The 17990-nt window shown below is 46.8% G+C and overlaps 1 protein-coding gene and 1 long non-coding RNA gene across 6 annotated transcripts in view; one reads left to right on the top strand and one right to left on the bottom strand.

The window, feature by feature from the left end:
* Positions 1-17990, top strand: part of HACD4 (3-hydroxyacyl-CoA dehydratase 4) — a 58680-nt gene extending 40690 nt beyond the window's left edge. For 3 of the 5 annotated variants that reach the window (XM_083184760.1, XM_083184732.1, XM_083184749.1), the window contains 4 exons: positions 27-139; positions 9674-9780; positions 12295-12426; positions 12507-17989. In XM_083184760.1, coding sequence (XP_083040886.1) covers positions 27-139; positions 9674-9780; positions 12295-12426; positions 12507-12589 — 435 coding nt within the window. In that variant the 3' untranslated portion in view covers positions 12590-17989. Of the gene's footprint in view, positions 1-26; positions 140-9673; positions 9781-12294; positions 12427-12506 lie in introns of all 5 variants that reach the window. The other 2 variants (XM_083184740.1, XM_083184768.1) reach the window with 2 other exon arrangements.
* Positions 4373-7739, bottom strand: LOC146075486 (uncharacterized). The gene is made up of 3 exons (XR_014473580.1): positions 7546-7739; positions 5923-5988; positions 4373-4563 (listed from the first exon to the last, which is right to left on the bottom strand). It is a non-coding gene; the product is annotated as an uncharacterized LOC146075486 (long non-coding RNA).

Raw genomic sequence — 17990 nt, 5'->3', positions numbered from 1 at the left:
AGTAATACATCCCTCTTCCTTTACAGGTAACAGAGAGACTAGTCATCTTGTTTGTGGTCATCAGCAGTCAGGAAGAGGTGCAGAGCAAGTGTATAATATGTGCCCTCTTCTTTCTGTGGAACCTATGGGATGTAATCAGGTAATTCTTCTAAGATAGTGACTCAAAGACACCAATGGGAGCTGTGATGCCAGTTAGGATGAGGATATTTCTTATTTTGATCATAAAAGATGAAAACTCTGATGACTGCATCCAACCACATGTGCCATTTTCATTCAAAAGTACAAACCGGGATTATTGTATCTTTAGGATTCTGTTACTATGCACAGGGTTGGACTGCAGGGGTCAGTGGTGTAGCTAGGTGCCACGGCACCCGGAGCAAGGGCATGTTTCGCGCCCCCCCCCAATTTGTAATAGGTGAGGCTCCTGCGCAGTGAAAAGTGAGCACGGACCAACATTATACCACACACCATAATGCCCATTGCACAGTTTAGTGAACTTTGTAATTCCAAATACAAATAAGCCCACACATGATACCCATTGCATACTATATAACACTCCACAATGCCCATGACATACTATATAACACTCCGCAATGCCCATGACATACTATATAACACTCCGCAATGCCCATGACATACTATATAACACTTCGCAATACCCATGACATACTATATAACACTCCGCAATGCCCATGACATACTATATAACACTCCGCAATGCCCATGACATACTAAATAACAATCCGCAATGCCCATTACATACTATATAACACACCGTAATGCCCATTATAGTGGTAGTCTGCAGCAGGGAGGGAGGGTGGGAGCGATAGTGTGCAGCAGGGAGGGAGGGTGGGAGTGGTAGTGTGCAGCAGGGAGGGAGGGAGGGAGGGTGGGAGCGGTAGTGTGCAGCAGGGAGGGAGGGTGGGAGCGGTAGTGTGCAGTAGGGAGGGAGGGTGGGAGCGGTAGTGTGCAGCAAGGAGGGAGGGTGGGTGCAGTAGTGTGCAGCAGGGTGGGTGGGTGCAGTAGGGTGCGGCAGGGTGGGTGCAGCAGGGTGGGTTGCAGTAGTGTGCAGCAGGATGGGTTGCAGTAGTGTGCAGCATGGTGCGAGGGTGGGTGCAGCAGGGTGGGTACAGTGGTGTGCAGCAGGGAGGGAGTACACCTTACTTAGCCAGACAGCCGCCGGTTAGCTGCTCTTCTCCCACCTCCCCCCTGCCTGTGCTGCGTCCTGAGTCACCCCCCTGAATGTGCTGCGTCCTGTGCCCGCTCCCTGCTGCCTGCTGTGTCCGGGAGAGAGATGTGCTGCTATGTAAAATTCATATCTCCCACTGGACCACTAGCCAATAGACGCTCGCGGTCCAGCAGCCACCAGTTGATTGGCTGCTGGACCGCAAGCGCACATTGGCTAGCGTGAGACGTGAATTCTACATAGCAGCACGTCTCTCTCCAGGACACAGCGGGCAGGGGAGCGGGTGAGCTGGCGGTGCCGGCACAACTTTGGCGCCATGCTATCTTCCGGCGCCCGGAGCGTGTGCTCCACCGGCTCCGCCATCGCTAAGCCTCTGGCTGGGGTGGGTTAGGTTTAGGCAGCAGTGTCGAGATTCTCTGGATTTTTCCATATTGAGATAGAGGGTCAGTCTTTTGACCACCAGCAATATTATATGTATCCCTTATATAGAACTGCACAGACAGGCTGATAGGTTTACATTGACACCAAGTCATGTAGTTATCAGTTGCATGCAGAGCCTGATTGACCAGTAGGCTGATTAGGCTGCCACCTGGGATGCTTGGTCATGGAGGGGTGCAACACAATAAATTGTGCTGGGATGGGAGTGCTGCCGGGTGCCACTGTTTCCCAGGTTGAGAAAGGTCTCATGAGATTTCCCCTGGGAACTGTGGAAGCAGCGGTGCCTGCTGGGATTGCTGGCATCACCGAGTCATGGGCACCAGGAAGAGAAGATCCTGTGAGAACCATGGTTGGCTCCTCCACCGACCAAGGACCAAGACTGTGATGGATGCCTCTGCCACTGTTGCCAAGACTCCAAGTGGGAATATGAATGGAGCTTAGGCCCAATCCTGTTACAGATGTCTAGCTGTATATGGGCAAAAAAAATTGGTAGTGGGGGGGGGGGGCGCACTTCTGTATTAGCCTAGGGCAGCTGGAACCCTTAATTGGGCCCTAGTTTTATGGCACATCAAGGGAAACTTACCATATATTGGAGCTAACCAGGTCACATATAAAAAGAGCGGAAAGATAAAAGAAAAATAGAACTGCGCAATATGAGGGGTAAAACAGTATTAGCAATTTATTTGCTCTTTAAAATAAGCAAGACGTACAACACATCACACAACATAAAAAGGGGGGGAGAAAATTATTCTATTAAAATTGCAAAAAATACACACAACCGGTTGTGACTATGTAATGCATGCAGACATTAGTTGATTAAAAAATAATTAGTTTGAATAACTTCTCTTGCTGGTATTAGCAGTCAGATTGGAGTGTTTGTTAACTTGATTAAATGGTTGATTAGTACACATTTTGTTATGGATTAGTAATTGGTTAGTTAACCAGTGATGATGTGAAGGAAAAAATTAATTTGATAATGTCCAGGTATTATGTCTGGCCAGACATTTTCAATAATGAGTGTACCTTACAGCTGCCACCTGTAATTCTTCCGGCCTCCCAGTTGATAATGCTGAATCACCTATTTAGACAACTTTATCTGGACTCGCCTTGGGAAATGATGGTCTGTTCTTTTAGATATGGCAGGGGCGGATTGGGGACTAAAAGTGGCCCTGGAAAATTTCTGAAAGTGGCCTCATGTGGGCGGCAACAAATCAATAAAGGGCGGAGCCAGCATTACAGTAGGCGGGATTATTACATCACTATACTTAGACATTGTTGACAGGCAAAACTAATGCCGTTGTGTCCATTATAAAAATAAAATAAAATAGGGACAACAGGGATAGTGCGCGTCGAAAATCCACACCGTAATGCCTATTACACGTCACACACCCATTACATAGTATACCAATGATTACTAATTACACACCGTAAAGCAAATTAAACAGCACACCGTAGTGCCCATTCCATATTATGCAGCACACCATAACGCCTATGACATATTATGCTACACACCGTAATGCCCATTATACATTATGCTACACACTGTAGCGTCCATTACAAATTCACACACTGTATTGCAAATTACACATGATACCGCACACCGTAGTGCCCATTACATATTATGCAGCACACCATAATGCCCATGAAATTATGCCACACACTGTAATGCCCATTACACATCATAGTACCCATTCCATATTATGTTGCAAACCATAATGCCCATTACATATTGTGCCGCACAACGTAATGTCCATTACACATTATACTTCACACCATAATGCCCATTACACATTATGCTACTGTAATGCTCCGCAGCACTCCTGCTTATTCAGTTAGCACATAATGCCCCCAGTAGTGTATATTACCCATAATGCCCCCAGTAGTGTCAATTATACATAATGCCCCCAGTAGTGTCCATTATACATAATGCCCCCAGTAGTGTCCATTATACATAATGCCCCCAGTAGTGTCCATTATACATAATGCCCCCAGTAGTGTCCATTATACATAATGCCCCCAGTAGTGTCCATTATACATAATGCCCCCAGTAGTGTCCATTATACAAAATGCCCCCAGTAGTGTCCATTATACATAATGCCCCCAGTAGTGTCCATTATACATAATGCCCCCAGTAGTGTCCATTATACATAATGCCCCCAGTAGTGTCCATTATACATAATGCCCCCAGTAGTGTCCATTATACATAATGCCCCCAGTAGTGTCCATTATACATAATGCCCCCAGTAGTGTCCATTATACATAATGCCCCCAGTAGTGTCCATTATACATAATGCCCCCAGTAGTGTCCATTACACATAATGCCCCCAGTAGTGTCCATTACACATAATGCCCCCAGTAGTGTCCATTACACATAATGCCCCCAGTAGTGTCCATTATACATAATGCCCCCAGTAGAGTCGATTATACATAATGCCCCCAGTAGTGTCCATTATACATAATGCCCCCAGTAGTGTCCATTAAACATAATGCCCCCAGTAGTGTCCATTAAACATAATGCCCCCAGTAGTGTCCATTACACAAGGCCCCCAGTAGTGTCCATTATACATAATGCCCCCAGTAGTGTCCATTATACATAATGCCCCCAGTAGTGTCCATTATACATAATGCCCCCAGTAGTGTCCATTACACAATGCCCTCAGTAGTGTCCATTATACATAATGCCCCCAGTAGTGTCCATTATACATAATGCCCCCAGTAGTGTCCCTTACAATGGTAATGCTCACCTTTTTTTTGCAGGCTGGTATCAGGCATTCAGGGAAGGAGAGGAGTGCAGAGCTGCCACTGGGTCCTTGTGTATTGTGGCTCCGCTGCTCTGCTGGTGGTAGGGAGCTTCCAGTTGTTTGGAGCTGCTGTCGGCTAAGGTGCCACTTTATGGTTTGTCAGGACAGGGGCAGAGGAGAATCAGCTTCATGACTTGGCTGGAGAGGGGGACAACATCAGGGTTAGCGGGGGAGCGGCAGGCTCTTGTCTGGCGCTGTTAGGGCAGGGGGAGAGGAGTGGCAGCTTCATTAGCGTTTCGGCAGGGACAGGGGGAGAGGAACAGCAGCTTCATGAGCATCTTGGCGGAACAGGGGGGAGAGGAGCAGCAGCTTCATGACTCCTCAACATGGACCATGCTGCCAATAATCATAAATGCTATGACATAATGTATAAATAAAAATATGAATCCCCGATCGGCGGCAACGCCGCATACAGTGCCCTGCTACTATATGCGGCCCCGCCTCCACCCACCCGCTCTTCTCCAAATGGCTGAGTCCCGGAGAACAGCAGGTGGGAGGAAGCGGCCTGCATACAGTAGTAACAGACAGGGGCGGATCCAGAAAAATATGACAGGGGGGACACCAAGTTAGGGCAAGGGGTGGATAGTGGTGCCAGGTGTGCAAACACTCTCAGAAAAGGGGTGTGGGTTCATGACCAAGGGCGTGGCCTCACAGGCTTGTGGATGACTGAGGTATACAGAATGATAGAAAGAGGCAGTGGGAGATGTAGAGACAGAGAATGACAAGCTGTGGAGTACAAAGAGAGGGTAACAGGAAGAGGGACATGACATAAAGAAAACATGGGTAATGGGGAGAGGCAGAGGGTGTCCAAGAGTGGGTGAAAGGGAGGAGTAGAGGGTGATGTGGAAATGCAGAGGGTGGACAATAGGTGAAAGGAAGAGGCAGTGTGAGAGGCAGAGGGTAGCTGGTCTCAAGTGGGACAGACAGGCAGGAAAAAACATGGGGTGTAACAAGAGCTGAGAGAAGCGCGAGAGAGAAAAGGAAAGGGAGATAGAAAAAGAATAGAGAGATGGAGAGCGGAGAGATGAAGAGCAGAGCGAGAGTTGGGGAGCGGAGTGAGAGAGATGGAAAGCGGAGAGAGAGATGGAGAGCGGAGAGTAGGGGGTAACAAGAGCTGAGAGAAGCTGGAGAGATAAAAGGGAAGGAAGAGAAAAAGGATAGAGAGATGGAGAGCAGAGCGAGAGTTGGAGAGCGGAGAGCGCAGAGAGAGAGAGAGAGAGACCAGGAGAGCGCAGAGAGAGAGAGAGACCCAGAGAGCGCATAGAGAGAGAGAGAGACCAGGAGAGCGCGGAGAGAGAGACCAGGAGAGCGCAGAGAGAGAGAAGTGAGAAAAATAGGAGGGGGGGAGATAGAGCAGAGAGGGAGAGAAAGAAAGAGAGGGAAAAGTGGGGGAAAGGGAGAGGGTTGAAAATGATATGTGTGTCGTCGTCCCCTGTACAGAACTCAGCAAACACTCCCCCCCCCCCCTCATTCCAATATACAAGGCAACTAGTGTACCTGGTAGTAGGTCAACAGCAGGTACCATAGAGGAGGTGGCAGGTCCCGTGGTAGTGGCGGACGGTTCTGTGTGGAGAGAGCAGAAGTGAGTCACGTGGAGAAGACCGAGGCAGCGTGGCCCATGGAAGATGAGGCCACGAGTCCGGTGGCGGGAGCTGTAGACAGTAGTAAGTCACATGGAGGATGTGCCTGCCAGGCAGCATCACATCACCAGCTCTTCCTTCCTCTCCGCTGTTTCTCGCGCCGGGGGTGTCACTAGAAGAGGACGTGAAGTCCCGGCAGCAGCATTAGGAGAGGCTTAGGTAGAACAGCGGGCGGGAGGAGGCAGGGCCACTAGCTGTGACTGCAGCCACCCACCTCCAGTGATGACGCCTGCCACTGAAATAATGGCCAATCCGCCTATATAAATATATATATATATATCCAATACCCTTTTCCAATCACAAAAAGTTACTAACAGCTAGGTAGCCAGATCGCAGATCCTGCTGGTGTTTCTCTCTGATGCTAGCTGCTGCTGCGCCACATGCCTGAGGAACGCACAGCCAGCATCAGCCTTGCCACTCACTCTCTCTCCTCTCCCTCCATCTGCGTCCTCACAGGCTCACCCTCCCGGAGTTCGTCCCTCCCTATGTGCAGCCCCATCCCCTGGCACGAGCTGGTTGCTGCATCTGACTCGCAAGATGATGAGATCATCATCTTGCATGATTGTCTGCAAAGCTCTGCAGCGCCACGGTGTCCTGACTGCTGGATGCGCTGCGTGTCCCTGGAAAGTGACTGCTGGACACGCAGCTGACCCTGCTCACCCCCCTCCTTCCGAACTGCCCCCAACCCCCCCCCCCCCAAATAAAAAATAAAGTGTGTGTTTCTCCAGATATGGGCCCCCCTGACAGGCACAGGTAAAATGTACCCGCTACCCCCCCCCCCCCTCTCGGCGGCCCTGCCCACAGCAAATATTACTGTGACTCTTTCCCTACTCCCGCCAAACCTTAATGTGACACTCTCCCCCCTCCCTCCCATACCTTAATGTGACATGCCCCCCCAAACCTTAATGTGACATGCCCCCCAAACCTTAATGTGACATGCCCCCCCCAAACCTTAATGTGACATGCCCCCACCAAACCTTAATGTGACATGCCCCCCCCCTAAACCTTAATGTGACATGCCCCCCCAAACCTTAATGTGACATGCCCCTCCAAACCTTAAGGTGACATGTCCCCCCAAACCTTAATGTGACATGCCCCCCCTAAACCTTAATATGACATGCCCCCCCAAACCTTAATGTGACATGCCCCCCCAAACCTTAAGGTGACATGCCCCCCCCAAACCTTAATGTGACATGCCCCCCCAAACCTTAATGTGACATCCCCCCCCAAACCTTAATATGACATGCCCCCCCCCAAACCTTAATATGACATGCCCCCCCCAAACCTTAATGTGACATGCCCCCCCCCCCAAACCGTAATGTGACATACCCCCCCCAAACCTTAATGTGACATGCCCCCCCCCAAACCTTAATGTGACACTCTGCCCCCTCCCTCCCCAAACCTTAATGTGACACTCTGCCCCCTCCCTCCCCAAACCTTAATGTGACACTTTCCCCTGATTGTTTTTAGAAGAACTTGCCTGGCCTCTGCTTCAGTGGGTGGCAGTGTTGTGGCTGCTGCTGCTGCTCTTCTCCTTTCTTTCTGCTGGGCTGAGGCTGAGCACGGTGAGCAGGGCTCCTCCAGTCACACCATGTGACTTCCTGGTTAGATCAGGAAGCCGGGGGAAACAAACACTGTGGGGAGGGAGTGACGCTGCCTGACAGGGGCAGCCAAGTGCAGAGGAGAGGGAAAGACACGGAGCAGGTACCGTAGGGGGATTCTGCTGCTGACGCTGCTGCTGCCTGTCATACAGTATATGACAGGCGCAGGATAAAGCAGCAGCGCACAGCAGCATTCATTACCATACCTCCCAACTTTAGCTGCACGGGAGTCGGGACGCCGCTGCTACGCGCCGGAGGCGCGCCGAAATTTTCGGGGGGCGTGGTCTAACGGGGGCGTGGCCTATACTCGCGGCTCTTCCGCGAGGCCACGCCCCCACTTTGCCGCTATGGGGGCATGACCCAGAGGCTCTGTGAGCCTCCAGCCATGCCCCCAGCCCCCTGGCTACGGGAATAGACGCTGTGCGCATGCGCACAGCGTTTATTCCCCGCTGCTTAGCAGCTGTCAGGGGGGACTCCCAACAGCCCCCCCACACCGCGGGACACTGCTGCCCGCGGGTGGGACATCGGGACAGGCCCTGACAATCGGGACTGTCCCGATAAAATCGGGACTGTTGGGAGGTATGCATTACTACAGCGCACCTGAACTTCCACTGCGCCCCTGCTGTGCTACACAGGCGCATCTCATGTTTGGGGGGTGGATGATTGCAACTTTCGGCCTCACATGTGGCCGGCCTCCCGGGAAAGTTCCCGGTGGCGTAAATGGCCAATCCGCCCCTGAGATATGGTATCCCTCTGGTGTAGATTCAATGGCCCAACGCGTTTCCCCACCTCCTGTCTAGGGATCAGCAGCTTTCTCAAGGAAATAGGTTGTCAAAAGAGCAGAAACCTAAATGTTTGTGGGGATTGAGATATTGCTGTCGTCACCCATTGTAATGCATAATAATTCTCTATCTTTATAGGCAGAATAGAGTACACAATTAATAACATGAATGCAAATTGCTTGATTTTCACTGGGATTGACTCGGAAAAGTTTAAAGAGAGAATTCATTAGGGCTACACAACCAACCTTATGCCACCCCCTGCAAAACTGAATTCTCATCAAACCTCCCCTAGAAGATCACAGTGAAAATGAAATGATCTAAGTAACGCCAGGTAGGTGCAGCCCTTGTACCTACCTCCCAACATGACCCTCTACAGGAGGAACACAATGTTCTATTCCTGGACTTCCTTTTTAATTTTTGATGGCTGTCCCCTGTTTTGAACAGGTGAATTGATGAGAAGGGTGTTTCAACACAGGTGATGGTAAACATAAATTAAGAGGGATGTCCAGGAGCAGAGCATTGTGTCCCTCCAGGAGAGGGTCATATTGGGAGTTATTCTTGTATAGAACAGTGGGCATAATACAGACCTGATCGCAGGGAAAATATGTTCTCAAAATGGGCAAAAGCATGTGCACTGCAGGTGGGGCAAATGTAACATGTGCAACACAGACTACGGGGGATGGTGGTGGTCATTACCGATGCGTGAGAGCATGCATATATTGGGCGTACGCACTAAACTATATAAACATTAAGGATATCATTATCATTCATAGGACAGCGAGGATTCCCCAGCATGGCGAGGTTCGCCACTAATGCAGCAAGCCTGCTGCATATAGCGGCAACCCTCACTATTTTGAAGGCTGCACTCGCTGTTTCCATCTCGCTCCATTTTTCCAGAGTGGTGTCAAAATAGTGCAGGAGAGTCAGTTGAATACTAACTCGCGAACTGTGATGGTGCGCTATCGGCACTGCTCGCTGTCACAGCTCGCCAAAGTGCATTGAATATAACCCATAAACTACAAGTGCAGTTTTTAGACGTGTGAAGTGTATCGGCCAATCTGCTGCATATTTTTTCCACAGAAGAACTTCCTAAATGTTCCTTTGTGTTTATGAACAATTTTTTTAATTACTTAAAATAGTAGCACAATGGCACTCATTGACATGCTTGACATCTTATGATCTAACAGTCTTTTGTTTTAGTCATGTTTGTATTGTTTTTATGCAGATACCCATACCATCTGTTGTCAGCTGTAGGAATAGACTACCCCATTCTGACATGGCTCCACCATACCATGTGGATTCCAGTTTATCCTTTGTCACTGGTGGCTGAAGGTAATTATGTATATTTTCATTGACTGTTTGTCCTTTAAGCCAACATTTCCACACTGAAATCTTTTTTTACATGAAATCATAAAGTTGTACTATGTTTAATACAGTGTAATTATGCTAGGCATTGATAGGCAGATTTATCACATTCTCGCCTAGTTGAAAAAGTGGACAAGTCACCCTCAATGACCCAGTCTCCCGCAACCCCCCCCCCCTCTCCTCCCCTTGATGTGCAATGCCTGGAATATTCGCAATACACAGAAGGTGTGGGAGGGGGGGAGAGATTCATGGCCACAATGATGTGACTGCAATGGCCATGCCCCCACTCAGAAGCTCCTTTGGTGAGCTCTGCCTCTGGCCCAACCCCTTTGACATCAGGGTGGCCCTACCCCCTACTTTCTGGAGAGGGCAGCCTCAAATTCGGTAACTCTAATTTATCACCATCTGCATCCCCATGTGCTGTTATAATATTGGCCTAATCACAAATGTGATAATTGAAAACACTGCGGGTGACATTTAAAAGGAGTAGATTTCTGTTTTTTTGCGATATTTTTTTTCCCGCATTTTTTGGCCAAAACACACATTTGATAGGGTGCGCAACGAGCCGGGGGGAGACTTTTTATACAAGTCCCCCCGGCCAAAGCATTCATCCCCCTGACCGGTCAGCAAGAGCAGGGGTCCTGGGGGAGTGGGGAAGGGGTCCCCCCCCTCCAGAACTTACCTGCCCATGCTGAAGCCCAGGGCTGTCCTCGATGCCCCTGGGCGGTGGGCATCGAGCTGATAAATGGTGTAAAAAAATAGATGAAAAACTATTATCTTATACCGTGGAACTATGAGTCCCAGCAAGCCTCCCCCGCATGCTGGGACTTGGAGAACCACAAGTCCCAGCACTTGTAGTTCCACAGAAAAAATAAATAGTTAAATAAACACACTGACACCCAAATAAAACTTTAATACATACAAAGCCCACACATACTGATACTTACCTATCTTGAGCCCGTCGGTAGGTCCCTGTGTCCGGTCCGGTGGCTTGGTTCTGGGGCTCCAGGGCTGAAGAGTCCGGGGTCCTGGATCCAAAGAAATCCATGGGGGACCTGTGGAAGGAAATCCTACTCACTCAGGTCCCCTGCGAAAATTCCAATATGGGTTACCCCTAGTCATTTTGTCCCCCGTATTTTGGGGAAAAACTCTCATTCTATTAAATGTCACCCTGCATGTGAGAAAGCTCTATCTCTGCAATGCTAGGCTGCATTTATATTGGGGTATTGCTATTCCAGCCTGCAGCCATATTGGGGTATTTTACAACCCCCCACTACTGGTCATACTTTTCAAACCCCAGCGATCAGATCTTTGCAGCATTAACATTACCGGGGGACATAGGAGCAGCAAGGAGTCCCGATGACCAACAGCTCTCACTGGGGCACCAATAACCGGTCCCCAGGTAGGTAAACTGATGTAATTATCACAGTGCTCACTGCAGTATATATATATATATATATATTTTATCAATTTGGCCAGATCACATCATGGGAAATGCTATGCGATTATTTAAAAATTTTGATTTAAAGTTTTGCTTCAAAAGCCCTTCAATACATTCGTGAGATACTTTTTCATATTATTTGATTAATTTGAGTAAAAATATAGTTACTATAGATGGGGCCACTCTCGTTGTGGCGGCTGGCGCACCATCCACAGGTTTCTGGAGGATGGCGATCCGGCGGCCGCCGTGACATGGATGCGCGAGCGTCCATTGACAAGAATGTGGCGCACGAGAGTCTCAACATGCATGCCCCATTCTGCCGAATGGCTCAGTGTGGTGGGCGGTGCAATGGGAGCTGCTCTGATGAGAGCGGCTCCATCTGTAACTATACCAATCAACATCTCCCTTATTATACTCTTTTTGTTTTTTTTCCAACTCTCGCTACTCTCTGGCTCTCTTTTCCTTTTGGGCTGTCCTGCTTCCATGTCTGCGTCTATGTTGATCTCCTGCAACCTCTGTTTAATGTTCTTCTCACCCGCTACATAGATAGACTATGGCAACAACATTACATTTCTATGCCATCAAGGATTTAAAAACTATAGCGATATAAAAGCTCTCGTACACTAAACTGAGGTATTGCATGCAGCCTCACATGCCATAACTGGGCAACTGCAATTCAGAGGCTGGATCGCATACTATACATGGTATGTGGAATTACAATTAGCATATGGATCATAAATGCAATGTGACTGGAGCTTCACTGACAGGAAGCCAGCATTTGGGGGTGCACCCAGGGTAGGATGCTCTTCCCTGGGTGCACTGATCAAGGTCAGTTGTTCAGAGCTCAACATAATAGAGAAGTGTAAAATACAGCGATTGGTTATTCTAGAACTCTAGTATCTGGAACATGGAACCCATATGATTTGTCCATTTTGATGGAGAAATAAGTTGATCGCTGCAATACTATTTACTAGACTATATTGCGCTTTTTATTTTCTTGTGTTTAGGTAATATGATTAACTTTTTTTTTTTTTTTACAGTATATACAGTCTATGAATCACTTCCATATTTTGAAACCCTCGGCACATTTTGCTACAAAATGGCATTGCCATTTGCTGTATCAATTCATTTTCCATACGTTTTAAAAGTATATGAGGTCTTCCTGCCTGCAGGTACATTACTAATAAGAAATTATATGCTCTGGAATCCTCTGCATAAACCATTCAGCTAACACTGTCATGTCCTCCCTTAGGAATGCTGTACACATGCAGCCATTTACTTTCAGAAAGGAAATGTTATCTCAAACAAAGGCATGCTAAGCTAAAAGTTAAATAATAAACACAAGGTACAGTAAGAGACCTATTTGAATAACAGTATATCATGCATACATTGGTACTAATGTTCCTTCTATAAACTATTACTTCTCTACACTGCTGACATCTGTGTTCTAGTCATAAAATGATGACCTGTAACTTACTTTAACCCTTTGAGCACCAATGTTGCTGTGAGAGATGTTCAAAATATCTGTTAAAAAGGCCAGCCTTGGGGGGTGTGGCCTGGCCGGCAATGTGAGCGGGCGCGGACTGAAAGCTCTGGCAATATCCTTTCAATATACAGTATCCTGCCCCAGGACCCGCGGAAGCTCTCTGCTTACCTCTCCTGGCTCCGGAGCTGTTCCTGTGCTTCCTTCATCACTCATGGTCCTCCCTGGTGGCTTGTGGAGACCTGGGCCTTCTAGGATCCGTGTGTCCTCTCCCTTGGATGCGAGCGCCATTTTAGAACCTCCGGTGGCTCTTGCTGGGTGCTGGCATTCTTGGACCGCGATCCAATACTTTGACTGAGTGGGTGCCTCCTGCCGGGTGTGCGGGTGTGTGAAGGCGTCTGGTGACTATGGGGGATTGGCGGTGAGAAGCGGGAGCCATCTTCGCTGAGGCGCGCTGCTTGTCCGCACAGAGGGGCTGGCGCCATCTTGCCTGACCGTCTCCTGGGCCGCGGGCACCTGCAACGAGCTACTTCTGCTGGAGGGAACTGGTGGCGTGGACTCCACCACGACCTTCCTCTCCTGTGCTCCATTCCTGTCGCTCCCTCTCCCCTGAGTTGAGAGACGCACATTGAACCTACAACCTGCAGGATTCCTCCCTCCTGAGGCGGTGATGCCATTATAAGGTCTCCTGTGGCACATGATTGCCTGGGTGAGGTGTATCTGGTTATACAGCCTGTGACATATGTGGTGAGGATCAGACCCGAGAGCAGTTCTCTAAATCTTCAATTGGCATCCTGGTGAAGCGCATCTGCTTAATATTTGATTCCCTAAGCCTTGTCTATATGTGGTATATCCACGGGAATATACTTAGAGAGGTTAAGGTGTGGAAGGACTTGGTGTTGCCTTTCCGGATACACTATTGGGTCGTGCTAGCCATCTCTATTTCCCCCTGGAGATATCCTGTGGCTGGGAAGGTGCTCTCTTGTCTACTCCTTTCACCAAGCTCAAGATGGAAGCTTCTGTGTGTCATATCCTACAAGCTATTACCTCCTTTACTGATAGGCTTTTAACCAGACTGACTCACTGATCTACAGCAAGCTAATCCTCTTCCTTTGTATAATAATACTGCACATGCTGTCGCGCCTGATGATACCGCATGTATGCATACTGACATCGTGACTTAGATGGTCTCTGCCCCTTTGGATAACCAAGACGACTACCCGCAGAGCCCTATATCAATAATTGAAAATATGCCTGATACAGGCCTTGGTGTTTCACATATGCTCCTGTATGCTTCATCCGGCCTTATCTACATATCATGAACTCCACATACTGGATCTGGTCACGTCTGTATTATGGAACTCATTCTCCTTTTCCTTTTGATGAAGATGGAGACACTGGTCCTTTCTCCTTATATTTTCCTGGATTGGTAAAGTGGCTGGACTAAATTTATGCATCAAATTGCAATTTGGATAACCCCCTATGTCTAACCCATACTTAATTTCTATTATTACCCCCTGTAAGATGCTTTTCTTTATTCTCAGCTTATTGTTTTATGTGTGGCAGAAAATAATTCTTAATAGGTCCAGAACAGTAATTTTTTAATATATTCTGTTTAACATCTAAGGTATATTGTATTTGGGCGTTTGAGTGGGGGAGCTGGATATATGTAGTTTGTTTCAGGGTCCTAAGTATATAGCCCTCAACATATTCTTTTTAATATCCTGCACTTTTTTTTATTCCTCTAGAGGGGGGGAGAGGGTGTTGTGTGTTTAGTGGGATAGCTTAGGGTGGTATAGGGTTGTTATTGGGATCCATGTACACCTTAGTTGGGGTTGGGTTGTACAGGGTGGGGGGTTATATGGGAGGGTTGCTTTGGGCTTTTGGGGAGGTATATTTTATTTTAATAGTAATATTGGGTTAGGTTAGAGTTTTCGACAGATAAATATTCTAATATATATAGGTATTACTCTAACGCTTGCCCTGTAGACGCGCTCTGCTATATACTGATATGTATGCACAGATGGCGCCTTCGGGTTGTAATGTTTCTGCTACAGAGGTAAAAGTAATCAATACTGTGTAAATCCTAACTGTGCACATTCTTCTATGTACCCAAAATACCACTTATCTTAATATGTTTATCACCTACTTTGTTTTTGTCGGCAACTGTTTTTTTTGTTTTTGCAAAAAATGGAAATTTTCAATAAAAATGATTGAATTAAAAAAAAAAAAAAAAAGGCCAGCCTTGCTGGGTAATATTTAAATAAATTTCAATTAATTGACTTCAGAACATTTGCCAGCAATAACTAAAGTGATTGATATTCCTCGACTACGGCCCTGCTGTTTTTAGTGGATATTTTGCACATCTCTCACCGCAACGTTGGTACTCAAAGGGTTAAATACAGGAAAATCTGAACCATTATTACAAATCTGGTCTTCAATTCTTTTTTTTTCAAAATTAAGTTTTTATTAACGTTTTATAAAACACAAATAGGGAAAGGGATACAGAATGAAAAAAAGGGGGAAGGTGGGATAATGGGGGATGGGGATACATTTGCATGAATACTGGTCTTCAATTCTTAACAGTCCCCTAGACAAATTCCTAAATGTTGAAAAACTTTCAGGATAGCAGCTCAAATGTAATGCAAAATGTTTTGTGTATAGGTTGCCTCCTGACATGAAGATCTGAAGTTCATCCTCTGATGCAATCTCAGCATCCTCCTACAGCAGGATCTGCCATGCATAAATGTGGCCAAGCAAGTCTCTCTCACAATTAAAGTATATAGACAGCTCGGCTATGAAGGAAGAGATGGCGTAGAGTTTATGGGTGGTAGTCAGATGATCTGTTAAACGCGCCTCCATTGCAGCGAGCTTTCATACTGGAGGGTATGGGTCATAGGGTCGACACTATGAAGATCGGCATACATTAGGTTGACAATGTGAATGTTTTTTTTTGTCCCGAACTTTGACGTCATGGACACTGTATCAGTGTACCACGTCCCAGCGCATGGCTTGCTGTGCTTGCCATGCTTTGAGCACACTATTTTACTCTACCTCCACGTCCTAGTGGATGGTAGGGTATAAATACTGCCTGTCGGCACAAAAAAAACCCATGAAAAACTCATATCGACCCTTTGACTATTGACCTTCTCTTTGTCGACCTCCTGACCTTTAGTGGTTAATTTAATGTATGTTGACCTAGCGGCCGTATCCCATACTTAAAGTTTTAAGAAAATTGAGCCAACTAATTGTACCATAGTACATAATGTTCTCCATGTTCTATCTGTAATGCTTATAAGCAATACATTAAAATTGAAGTACATAACAGTGCAGCATCATTTTATAAACTTAATACTACTAAAACAGAAGCGTTACCATTCAATATTCAAGCCCGTAAACTCTCCCAGCTTAAACAGAGGTATAGATACAACTGGAGGATAGACTCTATTGTTTACCTCGGCATCCGCATCCCCAGTGATCTCTCCTCGACGGTAGATATCAATTACAAGCCACTCATAGCACAAATAGATTTATTATTAAAAAGGTGGATGAGTCTGGAGGTCTCATGGATGGGAAGACTAGATGCATTCAAAATGTCGATCCTACCGAAGCTGATGTATTTGTTCCGCTCCATTCCGTATCTTATATCTCAGAAAGTTGTTACTCAAATTCATACAATTATTCTTAAATACATCTGGAAGAAGAAGCCCCCTAGAATAGCATATCAGCGATTGACTAGATGTAGAAGGTTGGGTGGGTTGGCAGTACCAGACCTCAGCAAATACCAATTGGCAAGCTTAGTAGCCCAGATTTGTGACTGGTCATTACCAGCAGATACAAAACCCTGGGTAGACTTAGAGAAACAAATGTACCCCAGACTCCCCTTACTTGATTTACTGTGGATCCCGGCACAACAGAGACCTCTAGCACATGACTTCCCTTGTGCGCTCAAACACTCCCTAAAAGCATGGGATGAGATCCTGGCCGCATCAAAGATGCTTTCTTTACCCACTCGCTCCCTATCGCTTCAGGCCCTCTCTATTATAATCCCAGATTTAGCACTTGGCGGATGGGTTTCTAGGGGCATAGACAATATAACAGACCTCATAGACGGTAGTATAACTACCCCTTTTGCCACATTGCAAACGCAATTGAATCTACCCCATACAGAATTATTCTCCTATACCCACATTATTCACTGGCTAAAAAGCTCACTCCGAACATCTGGTCCAGTGCTTCTCCCTCCCCCTGAGATCATAGCCAAGATTTCGGCTGGTAACTCTAGGGGCTCTATTAAGTTTTGATATCAGCTGACACATAGAGATGATCTGGTCGCTAAGTCACCTTCACAGATGAAATGGGAGTCCGACTTGAACCTGTCGTTCACACAAAATCAGTGGGAACTAATTTGTATGTCGTCTCACTCTATGTCTAAATGTAGCAATCATATAGAGATGCACTTCAAATTGATACACGGCCTCTACTTCACACCTGCAAAGCTGCATAAGATATGGCCATCAGTCTCCAAGTACTGCTGGCGAGACTGTACAGAAGTTGGAGATAGCTTCCATATATTCTGGACATGCCCCAAAATCCGTCAGCTGTGGAGCGACGTATTCGCATTAGCCTCTAAGGTCCTACAGGTATCTATTCCAACGTCGCCATCACTAGCCCTACTCCACGTCTACCCGAAGGCCATCCCTACCTCGGCCCACTATGTCCTTGGACATATACTAATAGCTACTAGAGCAGCGATAGCTCAAAACTGGAAATGCCCAGATCCCGCTCCCATTGCGAAGATTATCCGAAAAAAGTATTTTTTATTTCTTTGCATACGAAATGGAAGCAGTAGGTGTTCCTCCCCCTACCAGCCTTAGATCACCCACATCTAAATGGATCAGCTGGCATCAATACTCAACCTCTGGTGAAGGCCTTGACAGTATGCTCTAGAACAGTCTAATATTGATGACAGGGAGTTGGCTTTCTTGATCGTATATATAAATAATATTGTGGTACGACAGGATCACCCACTTGAGTTGTATATGCGTATGTTTGGCAAAATTGTATAAATTACATACTATTATTTTGTTGATTATGTTTGGATTCCCCACCACCCCCTCCAATTTTATTTTCTGTACCCTTCCCCTTCCGTGGTTAACGGAACAAAACTCTCAATAAAAACTATTGATGCAAAAAAAAATTTGAAGTACATAGTTTGATATTGCAACTAAAATGACATTGTATAGTATTATA

The sequence above is a fragment of the Crinia signifera genome, chromosome 1, assembly GCF_055691185.1.
Source record: "Crinia signifera chromosome 1, ASM5569118v1, whole genome shotgun sequence".
In the NCBI taxonomy this organism is placed as follows: domain Eukaryota; kingdom Metazoa; phylum Chordata; class Amphibia; order Anura; family Myobatrachidae; genus Crinia; species Crinia signifera.
Note: the sequence above shows the minus strand (reverse complement) of the source record. Positions and strands in the feature narration are given on the sequence as shown.